Source organism: Halichoeres trimaculatus, unplaced genomic scaffold (genome assembly GCF_033239565.1).
Source record: "Halichoeres trimaculatus isolate MK-OKI-2021-1 unplaced genomic scaffold, fHalTri1.1 fHalTri1_scaffold_3, whole genome shotgun sequence".
Classification (NCBI taxonomy): Eukaryota; Metazoa; Chordata; class Actinopteri; order Labriformes; family Labridae; genus Halichoeres; species Halichoeres trimaculatus.
Genome location: NW_027437181.1, coordinates 33,409,140 through 33,434,880, shown reverse-complemented (window position 1 = coordinate 33,434,880; position 25,741 = coordinate 33,409,140). Strand labels below are relative to the sequence as shown.

Here is a 25,741-nt window from a genome sequence, read left to right as displayed (position 1 = left end):
ATGGTGCCTGATTTTTTGCAAGTGAAAATGCTTTGAAAAGACTTAATGAATATCACTATCAGCCAGAATTACTCCCTGACTCTCTTGTGTTCTGATGTAATGCATAACATTTTTTTCTGTCACATAGTTATCTCATACTTTAGTCCTGCATAAATAATAAATGATCCATTAAGTAACTTCCACATTCCCAATCCATTTTGGCACTTAATCAAAACAACACAGGACAATTTGCCATGGAAATTACTTTATTATTGACAAATTTAGAGTCTTTCAACCGGAGGGAAGAAACAATGGGTTTCATTTTAATATCTTAAACCCACACAGCTTATTAGAGCTGTCAACAGTTAAGCTCTGAGGTATTTGAATTAGCTGTGAACAACAAGCCACATAATGTAACCACTCTTACAAAGAGAGGAGGGCTGAGGAAGCAGTGAGAACAATGAGACAACTACAAGCCTGAGTATCTGCAGAGGTCCTGAGACAGTATGGCTGCATGAGATGAGACTGCTGACAAACACACAGTACACTTCCTCAGGTGGCAGGAGACACTTTGGCTCTCAGAAGATTTATCATGATTTTCTATGGGTTTAATTCAATAAATACATGAATGAGAAACATCAATAGAAGGAAACAAAAGCTGTTTTTTAACTCAACATTGGGTGGATATAAAAAAAAAGTCAATTCAAAAGTGGCTTTGAGAACAGGTGAGCTAGAGTTGTCATTTTAAGTGCCATGTTTCAAAGACCTGTAAAGACCACTCATAAGGTGTGCTCCTTGTCTGGTGGTTTTCCCTTTCCATCAGGAAGCACTTACAGACAATAAGTTCATTTTACGAGCTGATGACAGAGTAGACAGCCATGTGGTCACAGAATGATGCCACAAATATTTTCACTCTCACCCCAGCTTTTTCTTCTCAGTTACCAAGATAACAATGATATCACTCGTTAAAAAAAAGAACAAAAACAACATATTCTCATTTGAATCCCACAGTCAAGTCACCTAAATACCCCCAAACAACAAGAGGAAAAGATGTAAATAAGATAGGAGAGCCCTTTTTGACTACAATGGTCATCCGTGTGGTCCAGCTCAGCAGCTCTTTAGTAGCTGCGTCCAAACAGGGTGTAGTACTTGGCAGCTTCCTTGCCGCTAACGCACATCTGGCCGGGCTGCAGTGTCTTCAAGGGGGAGAAGGGGATACAAAGACTCTTTGCCCCCATGGATGGAGCACCAGGCTCTAGGTCCTGGTCCCTACAGGGAACAAAGAACAAAGAAGTTTTAACTTTTTGAAAAAAACCTGTAAACTTTTTTGATGGAAATCAACCCTAACCAGGGATGTGTGCATCAAGCTGAGTACACAATAATTCGGGCAGGCTACTATTGCTAGTTGGTTAAAAATGAAAGTCAGGTCATATTTTTGTTGTGGTAGGTTCAAAACAATAATGGTCTGATTAACTCTTCGCTGCCATTGATGTATATAGACGTCATTTCGACGCCGAATGTCTTTAGATGTAAATAATGTTTGACGGCTGGCAGTATGAAGCTCTCTGCTCTGAAAACGGCTGGCAGTGAATGAGTTAAGCTGGCATATCATCCACCAGAGCAATGTGTAACCAGTTCAGGCACATTGACCTGTCAGAAGGACTGGAGGTTGGAGCACTGGTAGAGGCTAGTGGTCTAGGCAAAGCCCTCGAGCAGGTGGCCTTGATTTGAATCAAGCCTTCCCGGATGTCAATCCTCACTCTCACCTGTTTCCTGCACTATCCACTGTCCAAACCTTGCTGATTCAAGGCATAAAGCCCCAAAAATAACTTTAAAAATCATGGTAGAATGGCTGAAACTGTCATACAGTTTATTTTAAACTTGAAGGTAAGGAAAAGTTTGTTATTCATTCATAATCTATTTTTTATTGTACTAGCTGTGCAGTTCCATAGCCAGATTACTGCACTATACTATGTTTACTGTAGCAAAAACTGCTCAAAAATCTACCCTCCGGCTGAACTTTATCACACAGAGTGACTGGATATGAAGAATAATGATGGGAGGCACTCCGCTGCCTTTTGCCTTCTCAAAGACTAGAAAAGCACTCAGAGCGCAGACCTCCGTCAAGCATATTGTGATTGTCACCAACACTTGAGTCCTACTTTAATGCTATACTCCCTTCAGCAGACTGTCTGCTACAATTTGGTGCTAGTTGCAGGTTTGTATGATAATTTGTTACCTAACAGTGTTGAAAATGATGATGACCCAGTACATATTTCATATTCCAGATCTTAGTATCCAGAATGAGCCTTGTCTTGTATTGTTTTTCAAAGCAAACCGACCATTTATTGTGGAGTTATATACACATATGGTGAAAACGGCCCTATCTCACAATGATAAAGAATTCTTTAAAAAAGTCCTGGATTCAGACGGTGATCCAGATCAGCTCAGTGTTTAATAACTACATCCTTATCCCATTTTGAACATTTCCTGAAAATTTCATTGAGATCTGTTCGTCACTTTTTGAGTTATGTTGTTCACAGACAAACAGACAAACTCCTCCAAAAACATGTCCTCCTTGGCAGAGGTAATAAACAGCTCTAGTATATAGTAAGACAGCAGCATGTCAGACGTACTTGGCAGTGGTTTTCTTGATCCAATCCTCGCACTCGATCTCTCCACAAAATGGGATCTGAACAATCTATGACGTGATAGAAAGGTATCAGAAAGAAAGGTATTTCTTGAGGCAAGCACAAACACTGATATTCTCAGGGAATGCTGGGAAGTTTCTCACCCTGCCCTGATCCAAATCTTTCTGGAACTGTTCCATTGTGTCTGCAGCCACCATGTTTGAGTTCAGGTCATCTGAAGCTCTGAAAAACACAAACACACAACTCATTTCAACACATGCTCTTACGTTGAAGACATCTTTTGGTTCACTATTATTGAGGATTTCCCAGTTCTAAACACAGACTAGGAGACAAAACCCACTGCAGCCATTTTGCGAGATTTGATTGGAAATTGGACCAAACTTTTTCTTGCTCTTACATCCTCTCAGCGATGTCACTGTTTTTCTGGGTTTTTTTTCATTACTATAGTGATGAACCACGGCCAAACTATCAGTAACCACCCTTCACCATTGAATTGAATCTTATTCTAAACATGCTTATCTGGCTGGAACACGTTGGAAAAGGCTTTTCTAAGAGACACTTTACCTCTTACTGTTTGATTCCTGGGAAAATGAACCATTGGACCTTACCTAACATCCTTTTGGGTCAGGCCGACTAAGTGTAAACTTCTAAAGCCTTTTTCAGTGTCACTTCAAGACAATCTGAGCAAACACTTGTTTCCTGTTAATTGATCATTCCTCTTCAACAGCATTGCCTCCTCATAGAACATTGTTTCTGTCCCAATGTCGCCCTCTACTGGTGGTATTGACTCCAAGCCTGCAGATTCAGTTTCAGTTACTAATTGGATGCTGTGAAAAAGGGGTACAGCATTTTGATTGACAGCTCTGTGGACAAATTGTGAACTGGATTAGCAGAATACAGGAAGATTTTCATTCTTCTTTGTGATTTTTTTTGTACAAAGTCTTGCACGGTGTGTCCCTGCTGCTTTGTGCTGTCTCTTACTTCTTGAACAGGTTGTTCTGGATATCCTCCAGCATGGTCAACAGATTCTTGTCCACGTCAGCCTCTGGAATCGTTGCCTTCACTCCGGTGTCTCTCCTGACAGCGACACACTGACGCTGCTGCATATCCTTAGGACCAACCTCCAAACGGATAGGAACCCCCTGAATAAGAGGAAAAAAGAAAGAAACAGGTTAGTATCACTGCTTCTCCCAACTGTTCCCTTTCTTATTCAGAACAAGAGGGCATTTCTGTACATTGTGTTGGAGTATTAATCGGTCAGATGGGTCTGGTTCAAATTTTACATCTCCAAAGTTTGTGTTGGTGATTAATTTTGAGCACTGAATCTGTAAAATCCTGGATGTAACTCACGCTGGTATATAAAATTCAGTCTCTCTGAGGAGCTCTCAGTCTGGCTGTCTCTCCAGCATGCTTAACTATACACTGAATGATACATGGATGTAATCTCCATTAGGGTTGCATGATACATTTTGACTCAGGCAAATTTTGAGTCTGCAGCCACTGAGCTGGGTCCTCTCTCCTCTCTGAGGAGTGGGCGGAGACTTGTTCTCTTTCCAAAGTACGTGTGTTGTTGTGAAGTTAGACAGTGAGCCTGTATCAGCTTCACGTGTCAATGCTTGGCTGTTTTCAGTGTGACAAAGTTAACGTGCATCTTAATCATCCGATCTCATGCTGACTACCTCACAGTTTGATTTCTTAACTTGCAAACGTATAAACGGAGATACAGACATTAGCTTTAAGTTCCAGCGCTCCTATGAACCATATTGAACCATAATTTTGGTATCTTGACAACACTAGTCTCCATGAGGTCACCCATTTGTTTCTGAAACATAGTTTGGAAGCACATAGTTGGCAGGGGCTCTTCTGAAAATGCTGAACTGGCCAGGCTTTGTTCAAGTTTGGATGAGGTGAAGAGGCAGGTCTCTAGAGTCTTTGCTGACAGCTGTCAACAAGGAAAAGAGGTACTCAGACCCAAAAAGTTTTCTTAAACCAGGCTGGAAACATGTTGGCAAGTCTAAAAATTGTCTTTTTGGTCTTGCAGTTTTTATCAACTCCGCCTAGGCTTCATATTTTATGACCAGAGGTTGCAGTTGTGCTGATCATTGATTTTTATGTTCTTATATAATACTGGCTATTCTCCTGTGCATTTTATATCCATAAGGTAACTATTTTTACTAGGGCTGTCACTTTAATGCGTTAATTAGATCAATTAATTACACCACAAATCAATGTGTTATAATTTTTTTTTCTATGACTATGTAAATGCCAAAACTACCTAAGAAGAGTGGACTCTCTTCTTTTATGTCTCTCCTCCCGTTTTTGATCCAAGAAAACAGACACGCTCTGAGACGTTCATCTCGTTCATCCTCTACATGATCTCTGTTGTCTTACCTCATGATTGCACCGTTCTTTCTCTCTGAACTTCCGCAACACATCCTCAGTTGGAGCGTGAGCTGAATGAACTTTTCTGACTTGCAGCGTCTCGCTGTGTCCCTGTCATCTCACATCCTCTCCTCATATCCATGCTGATTTCTCATTCAAAGAGTGCACCACTCTCACCCACAGTAGTTTATGAGCATGATTTTGATTGACAAGCTCCACCAGACCCCACCTCCCCCCACTGGAAAACATAATTAACTACTAAAGAAGCAGTCAACAGTTGCATTTGAATTGGGAAAAAAAAATGCAGGTTCACAAATTTTCTCTTCTTCGTGTATTCACTTGAGTAGTCATGAACTACAATTTTGTAATGTCCTTGAGTTCAAATTCTTTATTTGGTGACCTTGAGCAGATATGAGATTAAAATGTGTTTGAGTTAATTAATTAAAAATCCTGTAATTAGATTAATTTTTTGTAATTGTTAGACAGCACCAATTTTTACCTCTTATGATCATTGCAGTAAAACAAAAACTGACCTTGAGCTCCCAGTGGTTGAACTTCCACCCAGGTGAGTAGTTGTCTCGGAGGTCAGTCTTCACCCTGATTCCAGCATCCAGCAGCCTGCTCTGATATTTGGAGCACTGAGCCAACAGAGCTTCCTTGTCCTGCTCTGGCAGTGAGGCAGTGATGCCACATGGGATGATGACAACCTAGAGAACGAAGAAATGAAAACAGTTGGTGTTTTTTCCCTGCAGGTATCAGTGCCACTCATTTGTACGTTTTCTTCTATATTCACAGCACATAATATGGTGTAATATCACAGGGCCCTTCAAATATCAAGAATATTTTTGGGGGGTCTGTACCTGCAGGCAGGCCACCCTGGGAGGCAACACTAATCCCATGTTGTCTCCATGCACCATGGTGAGGACTCCAATGGTCCTGGTGGTGATTCCCCAGGAGTTCTGGAAAGCCAGCTGCTTCTCTCCTGGCCTCTTTGGATCTTCAAACACAATCTCAAACATCTTGGAGAAGTTCTGCCCCAGGTGGTGGGATGTAGCACCCTGAGATAGCACAGAGAAGTAAAGCAAGTGAAGCAATGAAAACTTTGCTCTTTAACATCAACTCCATTTGCATGAGGAATAAAAGTGAGTAATAAAAAACATCTTTAAGAAAAATTGACTTGACTTCTTTTAAATGTCCAAAAAATGTCAGAAAACTAAAAAATACTGGCACAGCACTGACTGAGGGCACACTCAGCAGATACCATCAACCCCACACACTTCTCTTGGACTATAAGAGGAAGTGTTGAATTTTGGGTTCCTTAAGAAAAAAAATCTTCGGGATTTGTTCAGTGACTTTTTGTCCAGCATGATGTACAAGTCACTTACAAACCCTGCTGGGGGTGAAGACCAACTTGACAACCGAAACAGGAGTTAATACTGCTTGATTTTAGTTGTAGTTGCATAGTTCTTGTATGAATCCTCCTCAGGATTCAGAGTAAACAGATTTAGTATCCTCAGTACCTGAATGGCTCGGCCGCTGGCAGAGATGAAAGCCTCCACAGTGGTGGTATAATCTCCACCTGCAAACTTCTCCTTCTCCGTCTTCCTTCCCTTCACAACAGGGATGGCCATCAGCTCTTCATACACCCTGGCGTACAGATCCAGGATCTGAAGCACCTATCGAGCACACACAAAAAAATTGTTTTGTTTCTTTCACACACGCTAAAGTCACTGCTACCCATGAGTAGTTTTAATGCATTACTTTTAGATAGCATTAATATAAACTTAAAGGAGTGATTGTGGTAGTTTCAAAGCAGCATTTCCTCATCTGTTACCTCCTCAGCTGCCTCCTCTTTGGTGGCAAAGGCTGTGTGTCCCTCCTGCCATAAGAACTCTCTGGTCCTGAGGAAAGGCTGAGGATGTTTGAACTCCCATCTCTAGAGAAACAATGAGAGGGAGAGGTGAGAGCAGAGAAAGTAATGGTGGCAATGAACTGCATCTAAGTTTCCTCTTATAAAGTTCATCATCACCGTGTGAAGACGTTTGTAGGTGAAAAGAAATGAAAGTAGGGCGAGGATACTTACCACAACATTACACCACTGGTTGAGTTTGATTGGAAGGTCTCTGTGGGACTGGACCCATTTAGCATAGGCAGGGTACATCACTGAGGAAAAACAAACAGACCACATTTTTTTTACAGTGAAAAGCAGCTTTAAAAAAGGTGACTGCACTGAAGTCATATGGGGCCAAAGAGCTTTGGTTCACACCTGTCTCACTGGTGGGTCTCACAGCGATGGGCTCAGCCAGCTCTGTCTTTCCTGACCGAGTCACCCAGGCAACCTGAAGGAGCCAACAAACACCAAAAGATAACTACCCACATCTTACAAAACATATTTCAGTTTAAATAATCAGTGAGAGTGTGAAATAGGAGGAAAACCTGTCTTTTACCTCTGGGGCAAAGTCTTCGATGTGGGACTTTTCCTTTTCCAGAGCAGCCTGAGACACAAACATGGGGAAGTAGCAGTTCTCCACACCCAGTTTCTTGATCTCCCGGTCAAAGAATTCTTTGATGGACTCCCAGATGGAGTAGGACCAGGGACGCAGCACATAACAGCCGCTGACATCGTAATACTCGATCATCTCTGCTTTAGTGATAACCTGGAGGGGAGGAGCGGATTAAAAAAGGACAGACTCTTGTGAAAGCTGTCCTTCAGGTTCTAAGAAACGGTATATTGGGAAGTGAAGTGATCAGTTTAGTTTGTTTGCGTCAGACTCACCTGAGAGTACCAGTCAGCCAGGTTCTCCTCTTTTTTGGCCTCTAAGCCCAACCTGTCAGGACAAATACAGCAAAGTTAGTGTGATGCACACCATGGTATCTCATTATAAACTGTGCAAATGTATGCTCTGGTATCTTATTTTTTTCAAACATAGGTTCAAAGTGTAATATTTATTTTGGAACCAAATCTAGAAAAGTAGCAAAGGGATCCTTTAAAAAACAACACAAACGGGAGCAAGTTACTGGTTAGTTTGTCTTGGTATAGAAACAAAATCGTCACAACAACACACACTTGTCACACACAGCAGTCTGCAGTTCAGACAACCATGCAACTCAAAGCCAACATCTACAGCCATAAAACCAGAGTCCTGATGACTGACATAACAGAGAAATTTAGTCATACTGTGATGGCAGAAACGTAATCTCAGCTATTGTGTTGATTTCATGATCTGTTCATCCAGTAAAGATGAGTGATCTCAAGAAGTTCTTATTTTACATTTTGCATCTTTTCTCAAAAACTTCAGCAGGACCTCAGGCTTAAGAGCAGACCCCATGCTAACACACAGCATTACTGCATCATGCAGTATAGATCCGTACATGTATTAGTGATGCAGCACTTTTAAATTCAATCTTTAAAGCTGACAGCAGGACACAAACACTGATCAAGCTGATGAAAAACCCACCAACCATTTCAAACTCACCAACTCTCTGTATAAAATCAAAACGCTGTTGTTTAACTACAGCAGCAGACAGCTTGGATGTACAGACGATCCATCTTCAGAGTCCAAGTAACAAATCCAAGTCTTCATCATGCTCCAGACCAAAGACCAAAACCTAAAACTAACCTCCTTGTACTTTAACAGAGAACGAGTGAGTGACTAAAACCCTGCACCCTGAGTACTGAGGCTTTAGCCCTGAGAGCATGCAGCCCTTTACCACATGTCATTCCCTCACCTTTCCTCTCAGTTCAGCTCTATCAACTGTCCTCCCCACATGAAGGCATAAAAGCCTAAAAACATACTTGTTTTTTTTATTCTTATCTGAAAGTAGTCAGCATAGTGCTGTAAAAAATGTCCTGCGTTTTGTTCCCACTTCAGGTCTTTTAACAACCTCATCACCACCAACACCTTTCCCTCCATGTGCCTATTGAAGATTTCTTTATGCCTTAGAGTCAAGTTGACATTATGAAAATCCTGAATTGAGGTTCAATCCGAGCTTAAAAACAAACTGTAAATCAGTAATGTGAATTTTTAGATGCAAAAAGTAAAACAAAATGTTTCTCCTTGACATCACAAAATCTGTGAACTTTGTTATGAGGTCAACAGTGATCTTTTTTATTTCAGGTCAAATGTTTTTTTTTTTTAACTCTGATGTCTGAGGACATTTCAAACATCTAAATCGTCCTGTCTTCTTTCATTTGTCTCCAGTCTCTCACCGAGTTTGTTTCTTCGGTCCTTGACCCTCTCCTGCTCCTCCTGCTCCTCCGGATGCCTCCTTGCCCTGGTTGCCTTTTTCTCCTTTACCCTTTTTCCCTCCTCCTGCACCTCCTCCTCCTCCCTGTTTCTCAGACTTGTTCTCTCTTTCTTTACGGTTTTTGTCTTCTCCTCCACTGGCTCCAGCAGCAGCCACTGGTTTGTAGTCCTCTCCAGTAAGCGTCTTGTACTGGCTCTTTAGGTTCAGAAGGGATTTCACAGCTTCATCCACCTGGTCCTGGAATGGAGAGACAGCAGATGCTTTCAAGCCCTTTGAAGGGCTGGCTGTGTTTCATCCCTCAGGTGTGGTGGGTACCTTACCTTGGGGGCTTTCTCAGTCTTTAACTTCCTCACCAGCTCCCCCTGCTGGGCCACTTGGGAGAACAGTTCCTGGGCCTGTGGAGACATGCTGGACTTGGTTGTTGGAGAGCTGGACTGGGTCTGGGCAGGGCTAGCTGGGGCTTGTAATCCTGGCTTGTACTCCTGTCCAGTCTGCTGTTTGAACTCTGCTTTCAGGGCCAACAGCTGCTTCACTGCTGCATCCACCTGATCCTGAAGAGCAACAATGTAGAGAATATTACAGCAGCAATAACAGTTTCAGGAAATATTCTACTAAAAAATATACTCTTAATAAACCCAGGACCCAACAGCACCTGGTTTAGATTTCACTACATTTCCCAGGAGAGCGGTATCAAACATGAAAAATGAACAGGTCGTTTCATATTTTATGCAAGGGCCATGATAAAGTAATTAATACATTGATCTTAATCTACCACTCAAAGAAATATCAACATGATAGAACAGATTTACACAGAGTATTGTCATTTACCTTTGTTTTTTAAAAGAGAGCTTATCGTTTACAATTAGACTAAAAAAAAACATCCTCTACTAATGTGATGGTTTTCAGTGAATTAAAAATTTGAGGAACTCATCTGGGGTCTGGTGATTTAGCCATGTTTAAATCAAGAACATGTTTTCTCACCTTGGGAGCTTTCTCAGCCTTCAGTTTCCTCACTACCTCTCCCTGCTCAGACACCTTTTCATAGAGGCCAGAGGCAGCAGGAGCTGGAGCTGGAGCAGGAGCAGGAGCGGGAGCAGGGCTGTTCTGGACAGGGGCAGCTCCAGGCTTATAGTCCTGCCCTGTGACCTGTTTGTACTCTGCCTTCAGGGCCAGCAGCTGTTTCACTGCTGCGTCAACCTGGTCCTGGAAACACACCAACAAGGACACTTGTATTTAATTATGTTTCAAAGAAAGTGTGATCTTCTGTTAAACAGTGTTTGAAGAAAACAAGGGGATAACACAATGGCATTTAATTAGATAATCAATATTGGAGTCCATTATATCAGTGAATTTCTTGATACTGTCAAAAGAATCACTTTTTGGGAATTGCATTAACTTTTTACACCCTTGCTCGGCAAATATATACCACCTGGTGTGTTCTCAGTGGTTCAAACCAGCTGCTGTTGATTCACACAAGATCTTATTTCAACCTTGCGCCATAAAAAATAATAATTTGTGATTAGTGCTTCAATTTTTTATTATCCTAACTACATGAACTCATTCAGGATTTCTTTTCCTGATTGCCTACAGAGACACAACTTTTGTATTAAATTTCAAAGGTAAGACTAGAAACATCACTCTGTGCTGGTTAGGTTTGACCACCTCAGTAAATCAGATGCTATCCTTTCCAAGCTGCAGCAGCTGGAGGAAAATATAAGTTTACAAGAAACATTAGAAATAGTCTGGGGCATGAAAGTGATCAGCCGGATGTTGAAATCAGCTCAGGAGTATGAAAGAGAAATTACTGGATCCAACTGATCAGTTCAGCAGCTCGTCCCAAAAACATGCCGTTACAACTTCAATGATTCTCCAACAATTTCAATATTCCTCACTAAAATTTCAATGATAAAAGTCAATGTCATTTAGTTATCTTAGTGGTTTTACCCTTCATATCTGCTGGGTGTGATAAAATTACCAACAGTCACTAAATTGAATTGCAAAGGTTTTCAAAGCCTGATTAATGCACAAAAATACCTTTGGGGCTTTTTCAGACTTCAGTTTCCTCACAACCTCTCCCTGTTGTGCAACACGCTCATACAAGGCTGAAGAAGAGGAGGAAGAAGAGGAAGATGCAGAGGAGGAGGAATTGGTAGCAGGAGAAGGAGCAGAGGAGGCAGGAGTGGGAGGGGCCATCCCAGGTTTGTAATCCTGACCGGTCAGCTTCTTGAACTCCGCCTTCAGAGCCAAGAGCTGCTTCACTGCTACGTCAATCTGGTCCTGGTGCAATCAATAATCCAGTTTATTGTCGTGACTGATTGAACAAATTTTGGCATGCAACTGACATGTAAATATGACCAACAAATGGAAGTGACAGCTGGACAGTTTACTCATTTTGGAAAATGAGCAATGAGAGATGGGACAGTTTGGACGCAGGAACTTTAGAGACAAAAAAAGAGAACAGCTGAAAGGCCTTGAAGTGACAGACTGGTGATGTGGGAGGAGTTTAGTGAACAGTCAAGCGATGTGGGAGGTGAGTGATGACTGGACCAACAGATGTAGGTGTGGCTCATCCATAGGTAAATGTTAGAGTACCTTAGGCGCTTGCTCTGCTTTGAGTTTCCTGACCAGCTCCCCCTGCTGGGCAACCCGGGTGAACGGACATGCACCAGGGTCCACTGATGTGGCAGGTGGGGCTGGAGACGAGGTGGGAGGAGCCATGCCTGGCTTGTAGTCTACACCTGTCTGCTGCTTAAACTGTGCCTGTAGTAAAGAGAAAAAGGGAGATCATATGTGGGTTAAATGGCTTGGGTTCCTGAAAAATAAACATGCAAATCATTTGCCTGGAGGACCAAAAATTTCAGTCAAACATCTTATTTGCATGTCTTTTGCATGCTTTTTTGTTGGAAACAAAACAATGGAGGAGACACAGCAAGGCGGGGGATCAAATTAACAAAGTAGGAAAAACAACCTTTAATGATCATTCCTTTTACAAGAAGCTTAATCAGTCTCAAAATTCCCTCCCTCTGCAAAGGAACATACATGAGGGTAAAAAAGCTTAGCTTAGTTTTGGCCAGAGATTTTTACTAAGAGCCAAAAAAACACAAAGGTTTCTGTTACTCTCAAAAAGCCCAAATAATCAAAACTTGGTAATAAATGTAGCAACAGTTGGACAGTTTCAAATTAAAAAACAGATAAACTCATCTGGACCTTGGTGGGATGGGAGCCAACCTGCTCTTAACTTAAAATCAGGTTGTTCGGGGTTTTGTTCCCCCTGAGACCTGATGACTTAAATCCTCGTTCTAGTTGAATAACAAACAAAAATGATCCTGTTGCATAATCTTTAACAATATGGGACATACCTTCAGAGACAGCAGCTGCTGAACTGCTTTGTCCACCTCTTCTTTGGGGGCCTTGGCGGTCTTAAGCTGACGCACAGCTTCACCTTGTGCTACAATACTGGTGAATAAATCTCCGGCTGAGGCTGAGGCAGGGGCTGAGGTAGAGGATGGGGCAGCCCTTGAAGAGGCGGCAGGCTAAGAGCAGAAGGAGAGCAGATATGAACACAAAGAAAGAGAGCAGAAAACTGACATCAAGGATCAACTGGTGCCTATAAAAGAGACCTGCAGCTTTCTCTTTGCCTTTCTTTGAAACCACTTCCCTTCTTATAAAGCCCCAATGCTCCTTTACCATCTGGGCTCAAAGTCAATCTATACTAAGACTATCTTACATTTGGCCGACCTTTGTATTATTAGTCAGAGTAAATTATCTCTATCTAAACTTTTTGTTTCAGTTTTGATGTTTATTGTGGCTTCACCTTAGATGTAATGAGGATGAAAGCAGTCACTATACTTGGCCAGAGCCTTCACACCTTTATTGGAGGGAACTTTGGACCCATCATGTGCTTGAACTTCCTCTTTAATCAGATCAAAGTGGTTTACGCATTTCTTTTCACTCTCAAAATGAGTGGATGTAAGAAACAAACCATAAAGGGGAATTAATCTTTGAACAATCCACAGATTGACCTGAAGGATGGGGAAGGTTTACAGGTCAGGTTCTGGTTTATGGCTGAGTGCTGCTGTTAGTTTCAGTGTCCAGTGTCCAGGGTCTCAGCAACTAATCATTACTGTCCATCTTAACCTTTTTTTTATCCTTAAGTAGGTGACGGAGATTAAACATAACTTTGAACACTGGCTGAAATGGTTGCTGACATTTTAATAACTTAGCAATAAAAAAGTAACTCTGTTCTCTCTCCTCCTCTTGTGTTTCTACTTTCCATGCAGGTGTTTACAGCCTCTTCAGCAGCATAACAAAAAGAAAATCTGACTTATGGAATCAGAGGATTTCAGGTGGATGATCACATGCCTACAAAGGAAGGTGAAAATATTATTTTTTGACACTGCTAACCAGAGAACTCTTTCCTTCAACCAGCACAATAAAATCCGTCTGATTTCAAAAACAAATCATGATCACAACCATGGCACAGAAGAACAGACCAACATTACCATAACATGCAGCAGCAGTCCCTAACAGAGGCTTGAAACATCTAGACATGTTTTCTTGAGGGTCACTCACTGCATTGTTGGAGGCCTGGTTCTTGCTCTTGTCCTTGGATCCAGCAGTCGGCATCTCTTTGACGTGTCCATCAGGAATGTAGAGCAGGACACACGGACTCTCCTTACAGCTGTTGGGACTGCAAACATTAACAGGAGTCAGTCAGAGATAGTGCGATTTCCGACATGTTCAGACACACAGACGGGATACAAGTCGTGGACATAGCTACACAGAGAGGTTTTGCAGAGTATGACTTCCTTTGCACAGTCTGTGGTTGTACTCGGTCAATTAAAACAAACTAACTGGTCCAGTTTCTCACCTAATTGGCTCGTAAGGCTGGTCACAGATGTAGAAGCCTCGTCTCTGGAGCTGGATGATGTCTCCTTTCTTCAGGTTCTTCAGACAGGGATCTCCAAGCATCTTCTCCTCCAGCTGAGAGACAGAGACAATCAGACTGTTAAAAGAATACAAACATGTAACAAGAGATAAATATACAAAGTCACAAGTTGCAGAGCAGACCTTGCTGTTTTTGTTGATGTAGTCTTTAAAGTCGTCATCTTTAGTGATAACAGGTTTGGAGATGAGAGGCTGGTAGTTGATGCAGATGGTGGGCAGCAAGGGGGCGCTAATTGTCTCAGCAAGCCATGTGATCTTTGCAGTCTTCTTGAAGTCTTTGTTGTCCAGGTTCAAGCGAGCCTCCATGGACACTACCTTCCCATCAGACCCTCTGAGAAAAGAGAGAGGATATGAATAAGAATCATTTTACTTTTACCCACTTGTGAATTGTGAAGTGTCCAGTGAATATGATTGCTGAGCATTAGGAAGGACACGTCTAGACAAAGGGGCAACATCCAGTTTGGAAAATGAGGCCAGTGTGGAAGTGCTAAAAGTTGCAGAATCTATTTTGCCATTGGCACAAACTGTGTGACTCCAGATGGGTAAATTTCTTTCGAACTCAGTGATTCAGAAGATGGAAGGATCACCTGGTTGTCCAATCAGAGACACAGCTCAGCTCACGTGACTGACAGGTGCCCTATAGCCGTTAGAAAGAAAGCTCAAAGCCTGCATCATAGCCAACATGACCCCGTCCAACAATCAGCTTCATTTCACTGTATCATTTACAGACGTGACGTTATTCAGGTTTAACAGTCCTTTATTTTCAGGTTTTATGAAAAAATGTCAAAGTCTGAGTCAGGGAATCTGTATTTTCAAAGTGAGTGTCCTGATTTTTGTTTGTAGTATGCTTATACCCAGTAGCACTGACCAGTCAGGTGCCAACGGGCTCTGGTGCTGATGGTACCGATGTCTTGAGTCTTGTCTGAGGCAACCTGGCTACAGTTTATGTCTCTCTGCAGCGATATATCTAGATCTGAGTGTAGGCAACGATCTAGATCTAAAATTTTGAACTTGGTGTGCCAGTTTGGCCACGTTGTAAAAGTGTGTACCATAATTACAGCGGTTACAGTCCTCTTCGCAGCAGTCAATGGTTAGACTTCAAACCATAACCCTTTGCTGCAAGTCATCCCCTGCTTCCCGTATTTCCTGTATCTCGTGATCTGTCCTGGCTAAAACAGGCAAAAATGCCCTTAAAAGTAACTTTAAACAAATAATTGTTTCAGTTTGAGCGATAAATCTGCTGCCCACTGTGGGGTTAGAGATCAAACACTGTAAAGATATCCCAGCTTCCATGAAGGCATCAGAAATCAATGACCAGACCTCTGTTCATGAAAGAGCCAAGACCCCTCTCTGTCGACTGCTGAACGGACAAACAGATACCGACAGAAACTGAAGTGACAGAGTTGATGCTGCAGTCATAAAAGCTGCATGGAAAAGAGGTCAAAGAATTATTTAACACTTAATGCTAGCTTCAATGAGATTGCAGAAAAATTGGCTTCTGATCTCCTTCTTTTCTTGTAAAAGACTGAAAAGAACTTTGCCAGATGACACAAAGAACAAGAAGATCACGAGGAGGAGCTTGGTGGTTATTCTACATACTTGTTGATTTTGGTGATGACAAGGTTGCCCCAGTTGATGAAGGTGACCATTTCTCCCTCTGAAAATGTCTCAGCATCGGCTCCCTCAACCAGAACACGAGGTCCGTACCAGACTTCCTTCATGCCAACCTCTGCGTTCTGAAAACAGGTTTAAAACGTGTGATTTCCTTTATTACAGGAGGAGAAATTATACAAATGGTAGAAAAAACAAATAAACTTATAAAAGTTAAAAGGCTCCTACCTTTGGGTGTTTTGCCACTTCCTTCATCTCCTCTATAGCCTCTGCCACAGAAACAGGAACCACGTAGGAACTGGACAGAGCCGTGTACCTGGGAGCCACTGGGTCAATAACCTACCACACACACACACAGGTGAAAATAGACACACAGATAAACACCAACACAGAGAAAAAGTGTTCAGTAAAGGCAGCTGGAAGTGTTCGCATCAGTCTCAACAAAGGCTGAGTAATGACAGGACAAAGCTGTGAATGGTGCAAATCAATTTAAAAACAGACTTTTTGATAAAAAGAGAAAAGCAAAGAAAACAGCCCGGCTCAGTGTGAGATAAGGAGAAATAAAGATAAAAATGAAGCATGGGGAAAGAAAAGCTGTTTTTTAGTGGATGAGTCATGATTAAATGCAGGTGAGGACTTGGTTGCTTTTTTTAGACACCCTTACTGTCACCATGTCTTCTTAAGACTTTTTGGACTTTACCCCACAGTACACTGAATTTCTTTTTCCTCTGCTGCATCAATGGCAGTTACCTGAAAATCTGCATCACAGCATCTCCCCAGTTGTTGAATAACTTGGCCTACTTTGAAACCTCTTTGTTCAAGACAACAATTGTGTTTCTCTCTATAATCCCTCTGAGTCTATCCCTGTGATTGACGGCTGGCCTCAGTCTACAAGAGTGCACTTGCTTTAAAAATAAGAGGCACCATCCGCTGATGTCAAAAAGACCATAAGCCGAACTTTTGTTAACTGACACCAAGTTGTTATATAATTTTTCTTTTTGCTGTAACCTCATTGAAAAGCGAATAAAATATAAGTATTAAAAAAAGACTATGAGCCATTACTTACTGAGACACTTTTCAAAGATGTATTTCAAGGGGGAAAAAGTTTCATATTCTCTGGAATATTTAAAAGCCACAGCGAAGTATTGTTCAACTCTTCATCACAATTTGGTTCAAAGTGAAACTGAGATATTAATCTTTTGCAGGGCACAATGGAAACAAAAACCCTCATCAGCTCAGTTTCCACAAACTGTCCACAAAACCAGTAACCAGTTATTTCCTTGTTATTTTGACCAACAGGCAGGATAAAAAAAAAAAGGTAAATTACCTTTTCCCTCTGCAACTACGTGCACTCGCATGTAACAAACTTTGAAGTCTGACACAAATGGGTAATGGTGTGATTTTAAGTGAATATTCTCAATAATTGAAGAGGAAACGTTTTACTGCTCATTAAAATGCTGTAATGGACTAAATGATGAGGGAAAGAGATGAAGGAGAAGACTGAAGGGAGAGCAGTTTGACTCTGGATATGAACGCCTGTCAAAAAGTGAAACCCGAGAGATGTGATTTGATTTGATATTTTCTCTGGTGAAAGATTTTTAACTTGCAGTTTAATGAGACCAGCCTGTCCTGAGGAGCTTTTAAAGAATCATTTAAAGATGCTCCCTGTAACGTGCGACCCTCTTTAGTCCTAAACAGACTGTTCACCACACGACCTCCAGCTAAATGAGAGCATGGTGATCATCTCCCACTGTGTGGTCAGTTAAGATATTATAAGAAGTCAGATTTAAAATTTACATGATCAGAGGTGTTGCTACTTCAATTGACAATTAAAAGCTCACCTCAGTTTCACTTCTGTGTCTGTTTCAAGGTTAGGAGAAAGTCAGGCTGAGTCAGCATGTCATTTTGGATTTCAGAACATCCTCTCAGGAACCAATGAAAAGACAGAGACTATATTCATGTTTTCTACACACTTCATTTCTTTAACCGCTTCAACACAACCCTGCTTCTCTTCACTTTCAGCTCATAAGAATGAAAAAAGAGGTAAATTAGTGAGCACTGTTGGTGGACGCTGAGATAAAACAGCTTTGGGTGTAAGCAGGGAGTGGGTGAAAATGAGCAGGAGGGGGTGGAGGAGGTGGAGGAGGAGTACCTTCAGACAGCTAATTGGCAGCTTGGAAACAGAGGAGTGAGATGCTGTTTTAATGTCAGATACAACGAGGGAGGAAGAGAGAGAGAATAGAAAGGTAGAGACACATTTACAGAGAGAATGGAAACTTTGCAAAATTTACCTGGAAGGCTTTTTTTTATTTATATGTCTGTCTGTCTGTAAATACACTTCATCCTAAGCTAATCAAACGTCTTATTTCTTTGGTGTTTGTCCTTTAGAGCATTTTTCAATGCTAAGTGCACCTGTGGCTTTTTGATGACTTCTTTGTGAAGTTATTGATCAAACAGGTTTTAACAGTTTAAATAAAGTAGTTTGGTGAGTCACAGGTAGGTACATGACTGCTCATACTTACAATGAAAATATACCCACTGACTGAGATATGTTGCCCTGAAGCCACTGGTGGAGGAAACACGTCTTTTTCTCTTCTGTCAAACTTCTCTGTTCGCCCTGGATTCTTCTCAGTTATCAGTGGTACTGACTAACATGACTAAAAAACATCTGTGAACACATTAAAAGTATGAGTTGCTCTAAAAGCAATTTAAATTCTGTAAGCTAAAGTAAAAGGAGCCTTGGGACCTGAAACTGCCTGAAGAGGGCAGGGAGGAGGAGTTAGTAGATCATGCACATGACGCTCTTTGCATTAACAGAGGTGGATGTTTGCTCCTGATTTGGGTCTGATGTACATTGACAGTCTTGTGAGGGCAGCCTTTGAATAAAAAGGCACTATTTAAGTCCAAACTTTATTCTGACACTGATTAATTGCACTTTGTAATATCAGCTTTAATATGTTTGTCCTGACAAACCACCTACTTTTGAATTATTAATCTTGACACCAAACTGACCTGGGGATGAAGCAGCCAGTGCCAGCAAGAAAAACCACACAGAGGAAGCAACACTTGGGTCCAGACGGATGGAAAAGGGTAAAACAATGAACACAGGCAAGCTTATGACGTGAAATGATGCGGCTGGTTTAGCTTTTTGAAGCTTGAGGGTTATTGGGATGTCAAAAGAAGGCAAGGGCAGGGTGAGACTAGAAAAAGTGGATGATGAAAGTGTTAAACAGAATGAGAACAAGCAAAGCAGGAAGAAGCCATGCCAGCAGTGAACCACAGGCAGCTCTGTCAGGTACAGGCTGAAACCTGCAGGTCCTTTTTCCTCACACATACTTCACAGAGCTAAAATACGTCCTTACCCCTCTATGACACATTTCACTCATGTTGGCACATCAAAATGGACTTAAGTTGTATCCTGTGAGATACAGCTCTACATCCTGATTCTAAGCAGTGAAGCATCCATCTCATATCTCATCTGAAAACACTCCAACACAGAGGCACAGAGCTGCATCAGGGCTTGTGAAGTCTAATGCACGCAAAGAAATGGTCTCTGTCTCTAACAGTGTTATTATATTTGTGTCAATATACACAAACCAGTTTTTGTAAACAGGCTTAAAGGGATAGTTTGTGTTTTTAAAGTGGAGGTGCTGCAATTGCCTGACAAAATTCTGATAGCAGTGAGAAAAAAATTCCCATTATAGCAGAATAGATTAGCATTTCTATCTGACTCTCTTTAAATCAGATAATAAACTACAAACCTCTAAACTTCAAAAAGAAAAGGGAGTAATCAATTCCTTTAAAATCAGATTGTTAGAATCTTCTTCAATGTTATATATCCAAGGTGGGGTTACATCAGCTCTTTGGTCAAAACTTTGATATAGATAACATCCTACAGAAGAAAACTGTGGGAGTATTTCCAACTATTTCCTCTTCTTTACATTATGATGGGAACAATTTAATGTCAGAAACATTTGTATTCACTTGTAAACAGCTTGGTTATTTCAGCCATATAGGAGAAATATTCACCTTCTTATTAAAGGCCCAGATCTTGTCCCACTCCATGTTCACCACTGATCTTGATCCACCCTGGAGGAAGCCAGAAAAAAAAAATTCAAGAAACATTAAAGCTTTTTTAATGCAATGCATTTCACAGGGAGCTATGATCACATCATTCTAACAAAGCTGGTATTTGGAGCGCAGACTGTGGCACCTTGTACCAAACCAAACTGGACAATTTAAACTTGTAAAGATCTGAAATGTGCTACATTTGTTCTTAAGCCCTGATTTTTATTTTCCCCCAAAACCGTTTTTTGGACGGAGCTCTTGGTAACCTGTTGAGTGAGCTGCTAATTTTTCCCCTCTGCCTAGTCATCAAATTTCTAAGAAAAGAACAACGAAGCTATCCGCACATCCATCCATTAAATGGAAACATTGCACGGTGGCTTGATAGCGTGCTTTTGATATTATACCCTGCCCCCTAAAACTCATACCTACTTACTCCTCGTCTTACAGAGAAAGCTTTGAAATGTTTGAAATACATGAGCAGGTACATTTGAATCCTTCAGAGGCAGATTCAGACAAATTCCAGGGGTGCAACTATCTCCAAGAGGATGATCTTATCAATTTAACATCTGTGATAATCAACTCTTGACTTAATTAAAAAAAATCCAGACTAGTCCCCCTCAGGCCCTCTCTAGCTACAACAGATGTACCTGTGCTGCTATGAACTGTTTCAGACCCTCGACTGTCATTCCTCTCCTCAGGACTCCTCTGACAGTAGGGAAGCGAGGGTCATCCCTGAAAAACAACATGAAAAAAGACAAATAGGATCAAAAACAGATAAAGTAGAGAGACCAAAGAGGCTTTAAGACACTGAAGTGTAGTTGACCTCTTTACTCCTGACTGATACAATACTATAATAAATCATCTGACATATCAAACTAAACCCACCATCCATCTACGTAGCCCTGGTCGACAAACCAGGTGAGCTTTCTCTTGGACAGCACTGTGTTGTTAAGGTTGAGTCGGGCGTACTCCCAGATGTAAGGCTTTCTGAGACGCAGGGCATCAATGAACCAGTAGAACTGCTCATCCCGATCGTGGTACTCTGTGGTCCTCAGAGCATGAGTAACTCCCTCCAAACTGTCCACGATTGGGCAGGCAAAGTCGTATGTTGGATAGACCCTGGGAGGAAGAAGGAGTACGTTTTAGAGCAGTTTTTGCTTTCTCTAATCTATGATCAAAAATCTAGTTGTCCATCAAACTCAAGTACTTGTAGGTGTTTCCGGTGCGAGGGTGGGGGGTGTTCTTGCAGCGGTACAGGGTGGGGTCTCTCATGCAGCCGTTGTTAGAGCTCATGTCAATCTTTGCTCTCATGCAGCATGTCTGACCGAACTCTGTCCCAGCTTTCATCTCTGCCCACATCTTCATGTTCTGTTCCACCGCTACAGGAGAGAGTGAGGGGCGTCAGATGAGAAATCTTCACAGTGTTGCTCTGAAAGTCACTTTGCCTGGTTGTCATTTGGTGTTTCCTAAGGCTTACTGTTATTTCTGCATTTGGAGTCAGCGCGTTGGTCCCTCTCCTGCTTCATCTGCTCAGGAGGAGTGTTATCGATGTAGGCTTTGCCCTCAGAGAGCAGCTGTTCGGCAAATTTCATGATGGTGGGGAAATGGTCGCTGGTGTAGGTGAACTGGTCTGGGTGGATCTGGAGCATGGCAACATCTTCCAGGATAACCTGAGCACAAAATGCTATTATCAACTTTTTTTTTAAATATTCAGACTGGACTTTTTTGGAGTCTTATGGGAGGTTTATATAGAACAACTTCTCCACCTTGAAGATTCATTATTCCTCATTTGCTCTGACACCTGAATGTTTTACCTTCTCAAAGTCCTCCTTTTCCTTCTCTGGGTTGGTGTCATCAAAGCGCATGATGAGCTTTCCTTTAAATGAGACCTGGTAGTGCTGGTTGAGCAGAGCAGCCTTGGCGTGACCGATGTGCAGGTATCTGGTCAGAGACAGACATAAAATGATCCCTCTTAACTCTGCAAAACCATGAATTGGCTAAACATTACCTAAACTTGGATGAAGCCTTACCCACTGGCCTCAGGAGGAAATCTAACCACAACCTTGCCCATCTCAGCTCCAGGCAAATCCACAAACTTTCCGACATCCTGCTTCTTCTCATCTGACTGTGAAACGCAGAGACAATCGGTTAGGGAACAACATTTTAAAATGTCCTGCACACATAAAGACTCCATACTCAGGACTCCTAACATACTCATAACCATGTTTAAAGAAGATCTCATCTTTGAACTTAACACCTTGTTACACGTGTTTTAGTCTGCTTGACAGCTGTTTAAAATAAAATCTCTGCCTCAGTTGTTGGTTCTTGTCATTCTTTTTAACTTCTTCGTTACCACACAATCCATGTACCTCTCCATCTTTTATCCCCCTGGCACTGTAGTTGTGAGTAATAGCTAGCCTCAGTCATACTGCTTTACAGATAAGGGGACCATCTACTGTTATCATGAGTGTAGGTATTTTGTTACTGCACTTACATTAGATTTGCTCATTGGAGGGTTCTTCTTGGCATACTTGTTTCCCACAGCCGTGAAGGGAACCTGAGAGCTCAGGAAAGAAAACCAGCGAGTGACATGGGGGAAGGATTTCCCCTGGCCTGGCCATTCACCATGACCTAAAGATAAACAACAACCTATTTAAACCACAGACATTACACAAAAAACTCTACAACATGATGTTAGATACCAAAAGTGGAGCAATGATATAATGGCATGTTTTCTTCATAGGAAAAGCACTGATTGCAAACAGTTTGATTAACAAAACATTCAGTCACAGTTGTAGTTTGTTTGGGTAACAACTATGGGTTTTGGTTAACCGAAACATTTGCTAATACCTACCAGGTGGTAATAATAACACTGGTATCTTAATTGGCACCATTCTACCATATCCTTGAACTCCAAAACTTCTAACCTTTAAGTGAAGCCCAGACAGAGAGGTCAGCAAGAGTGACGGCATGTCCAACCAGGAAGGTCCGGAGGGAAAGAGCCTTATCCAGATCAGCCAGTGCTGCAGCCAAACCAGGCTGACCACACAGGCGGCGAACGCTGAATTCCAACCAGTGGTCAACCTGCAGACACCAGGCAGCAGCTCAAATGATGCAAAATAACAATCTGTGAAGATTCTTGTTTCTAAATATTGACAAACACACACCTCAGTCTGCTCCATCATGTTAGCTCCATAGAGACCCAGAGCGGGAGCCACCCGAGCCAGGTATCGGCTGATGGAGTTAGCATCACTGAACTGGATCATACTGAGGGAAGGAGAGAGAACCCAGAAATGAGATACACTGAAACATTTTTAAAAATCCTGCACCTTCAAAAAGTGTATTTGTACACTGCGGTTCAAGGTTATTATGTAATGCGTTCACATACTCTGAGACATGAAGCCGGGTGTCTTTGCCCTCCTCCACTGAAACCTGCACACTGTCTTTCACATGTTCGGCTGCCAGAAGTGCTCCTGCGGGACAGAGGAAAATAATTATTTTGTGTAAAAAAAACAGGCCTAACATCATCTAATACCCTCAGTAAACTTCAAAGATGTTGGTCTAGCTTTACATTCAGAAACAAACATTGCTTTCATAGTTTGAAACAACCATGACCTAAATAATTGGTAATCTTTACAGGCCTGTTTGCTAGAAAACCAGTTGAGCCAGACCTGAGATAAAACATCTGCATACACTTCTTGGCATACAGCTTTAGAGATTTTTCTTCCTGCTTTAACAGCTAAATCCTCTGGAGAAGTACAGCTTGCCCTTTGCATCGTTTTTTTCCATATCCATGCTTTGGTGTAGGCTTTGCATAGCTTTGCTAAGAATACCATGGATTTGCTTTGAATTACAAGATGAGTTGGGTGAAAAAACGGCTTTGTCAACTAACACATATTTTGCTTTAGGAAGTTTTTAAAAATGAAAATCTAGATTTTCTCTTCTATTTCATTTGCTCCTCTCCCCTTATTTTAGTGACACACAGAAACAACAGCATGGCTGCCAGCACAAATAAAGAGTTGTCTCAAATATTTAAAGAAACTATCTCATCAATCAGTTATTTTGGACTGTTTTGGTTTTGTTATGTCAGACCATGAACCAACCACAGTATGCTGACAAGCTTGTTCGACTGCTGTTGCATCTCACTGTTCCTCAAAGCAAGTTATTCAGATATTCTGTTCTGGATCATATTTTTTATCACTTGCAGTATTTTTCTTTTTTTAAGACTGCAAAAAGTGCACTTAATATAACTTCAGTTTGGTGGATAGAAGGATGTTTTATTTTAAGGCCATACTGATCTTGCCCTTATAATGCGTATGTTACATCAGCACGAAGAAAACAAAAAACAAGATCTATCTTTCATAATTGATGGTTCATTTATCAATGTGAAGTGAGTGGATGGTTTTTGCAGTCCAAACCACTGACTACAATGCCCAGCAACAAACATTCAAGGGCTGGGGCCGATAAAAAGAACAAAACCATGGTTCATAAAAACGATTTGCCCTCCACAAAAATTTGGTACAATTTCAGCAAGCTTGCATCAGCCTCTTGTACCAATGCAAACACAGAAAGGCGCTGTTTAGCTAGTGTCACAGCTAGAGACGTTGTTAAAAACAATTGGCACGATAACCCTAGAAAAACCCTGTCAACGGTGTGCTGAAACGTCACAGTATTACATGTCAGCCTGTCAAACATTTTGCAATTAAAGTCTCAGACTTAATCCCCCAGCTAGGCTAACCCGTTGTAGCCTGCCTGTGTCAGCTCCACATGTTGTGGTGTAGAGCCGTGCCACGACGACACGCTAGCTAAAGTTAGCTTACAGGCGACGGTGTTCTGTCGAGATGTGCCGCCTTGTCGAAACTAACGCCTGCCCAAACAATCACGTTCGTTTACAAGGACTAGTCTCTCCTTTGCTCTGTGAGAAATAGGATGCATGTTTGGATACGCCATTATGAAATATTGTAATATACTTTGAGGAAGAGAGCCTTTATTAGTGACAGAAGTGACCCCGTGGCTATGCACATTAAATGCAAATGTGCCGTATGGGAGCACATCCCGAGAGGATGCACAAGTGAGCAGAACACCAGGCTAGCTTGTAGCGCCAATGCTAGCTGCCTAAACACGCCCCATTTTTACTTATATGGACATAGCATCATACCAATTTTAATACAAATGTGGGTCAAATTACTTACGTTTGTTAAGCGCAAAACTAATTCACCGGGAATTTTTTTTTATCTCGGTCATTAGACAATGAAGCTCATTAATACACCAAATGATTTACTGTTACACTATAACAGAAAAATGAAACTTAAGTATTGTCTTTGCAAAGGAAAGCGGTGAGCTTTGATACATCCGTCAAAAAAACTATATGATCAGACCAATATCTTTAAATCCTATTAGTAAAATTACAAATAGGTCAACAAGCTTTAAAGGTGACACTCTCAGACAGTTAGTCTTATTTGTGAGGACGACACGTAACAATGCTAACAGCTCACGATAGCTCCCCAGCTGTCACTTCATGCACACGACTCACTAAAGAAGATATATTTACTCACCTAGAGGAGGGTTGCTCGAGTTAATGGTAAGGTTCAGAGCCATACTGTTAAATCCTTCTTCCACACAGGTAGGGAAGCGTTTCCAACTCTTTAAATACTCAGCACAACAGTTTGACAACAGCCAAGGCTACTGTCCACACCGAGCACCCGGCGAGAGGAAAGCAACGTGAAGACGAGAAGACACACCACAGGAGAGGACTTCTTCTGTTTTTATCACTGCTGAGTAATAACTCAGTCTAGTATTACTGCCACCAAGTGTACAGCGGCATGAACTGGTGGAAGTAAAAGAAAAACAATTCG

General features: G+C 41.6%; 1 protein-coding gene across 3 annotated transcripts; it reads right to left on the bottom strand.

Moving 5' to 3' along the window:
• Positions 1-235: 235 nt before the first annotated feature.
• Positions 236-25,665, bottom strand: eprs1 (glutamyl-prolyl-tRNA synthetase 1). 3 transcript variants are annotated; one of them, XM_074665874.1, is made up of 36 exons: positions 25,442-25,665; positions 23,275-23,359; positions 23,054-23,153; positions 22,814-22,970; positions 22,381-22,517; positions 21,917-22,011; positions 21,701-21,827; positions 21,364-21,556; positions 21,094-21,265; positions 20,772-21,005; positions 20,534-20,618; positions 19,848-19,907; positions 17,971-17,991; positions 16,047-16,157; positions 15,807-15,943; positions 14,331-14,538; positions 14,131-14,243; positions 13,833-13,950; positions 12,620-12,793; positions 11,853-12,020; positions 11,295-11,537; positions 10,242-10,463; positions 9,581-9,811; positions 9,223-9,497; positions 7,789-7,840; positions 7,460-7,669; positions 7,279-7,351; positions 7,096-7,175; positions 6,847-6,948; positions 6,533-6,688; positions 5,873-6,070; positions 5,546-5,719; positions 3,612-3,772; positions 2,774-2,852; positions 2,616-2,680; positions 236-1,248 (listed from the first exon to the last, which is right to left on the bottom strand). In XM_074665874.1, exons 1-36 carry the CDS (start codon positions 25,482-25,484, stop codon positions 1,098-1,100), a joined length of 5,010 nt encoding a protein of 1,669 aa, XP_074521975.1. In that variant the 5' UTR covers positions 25,485-25,665; the 3' UTR covers positions 236-1,097. The 3 variants fall into 3 exon arrangements, with proteins under 3 accessions (XP_074521975.1, XP_074521976.1, XP_074521977.1); XM_074665875.1 differs by lacking the exon at positions 17,971-17,991; XM_074665876.1 differs by lacking the exon at positions 11,295-11,537 and having other exon boundaries at positions 25,442-25,664.
• Positions 25,666-25,741: the final 76 nt, after the last annotated feature.

What these genes read in the sequence shown, in the direction of transcription:
- eprs1 (XM_074665874.1), bottom strand. Translation starts at nt 25,484, where the DNA reads ATGGCTCTGAACCTTACCATTAACTCGAGCAACCCTCCTCTAG. An exon ending in CTCGAGCAACCCTCCTCTAG is followed by an intron (nt 23,360 to 25,441) that starts GTGAGTAAATAT and finishes TCTGTCCCGCAG; the next exon opens with GAGCACTTCTGGCAGCCGAA. An exon ending in TCAACCACTGGGAGCTCAAG is followed by an intron (nt 3,773 to 5,545) that starts GTCAGTTTTTGT and finishes CCTCTTATTCAG; the next exon opens with GGGGTTCCTATCCGTTTGGA.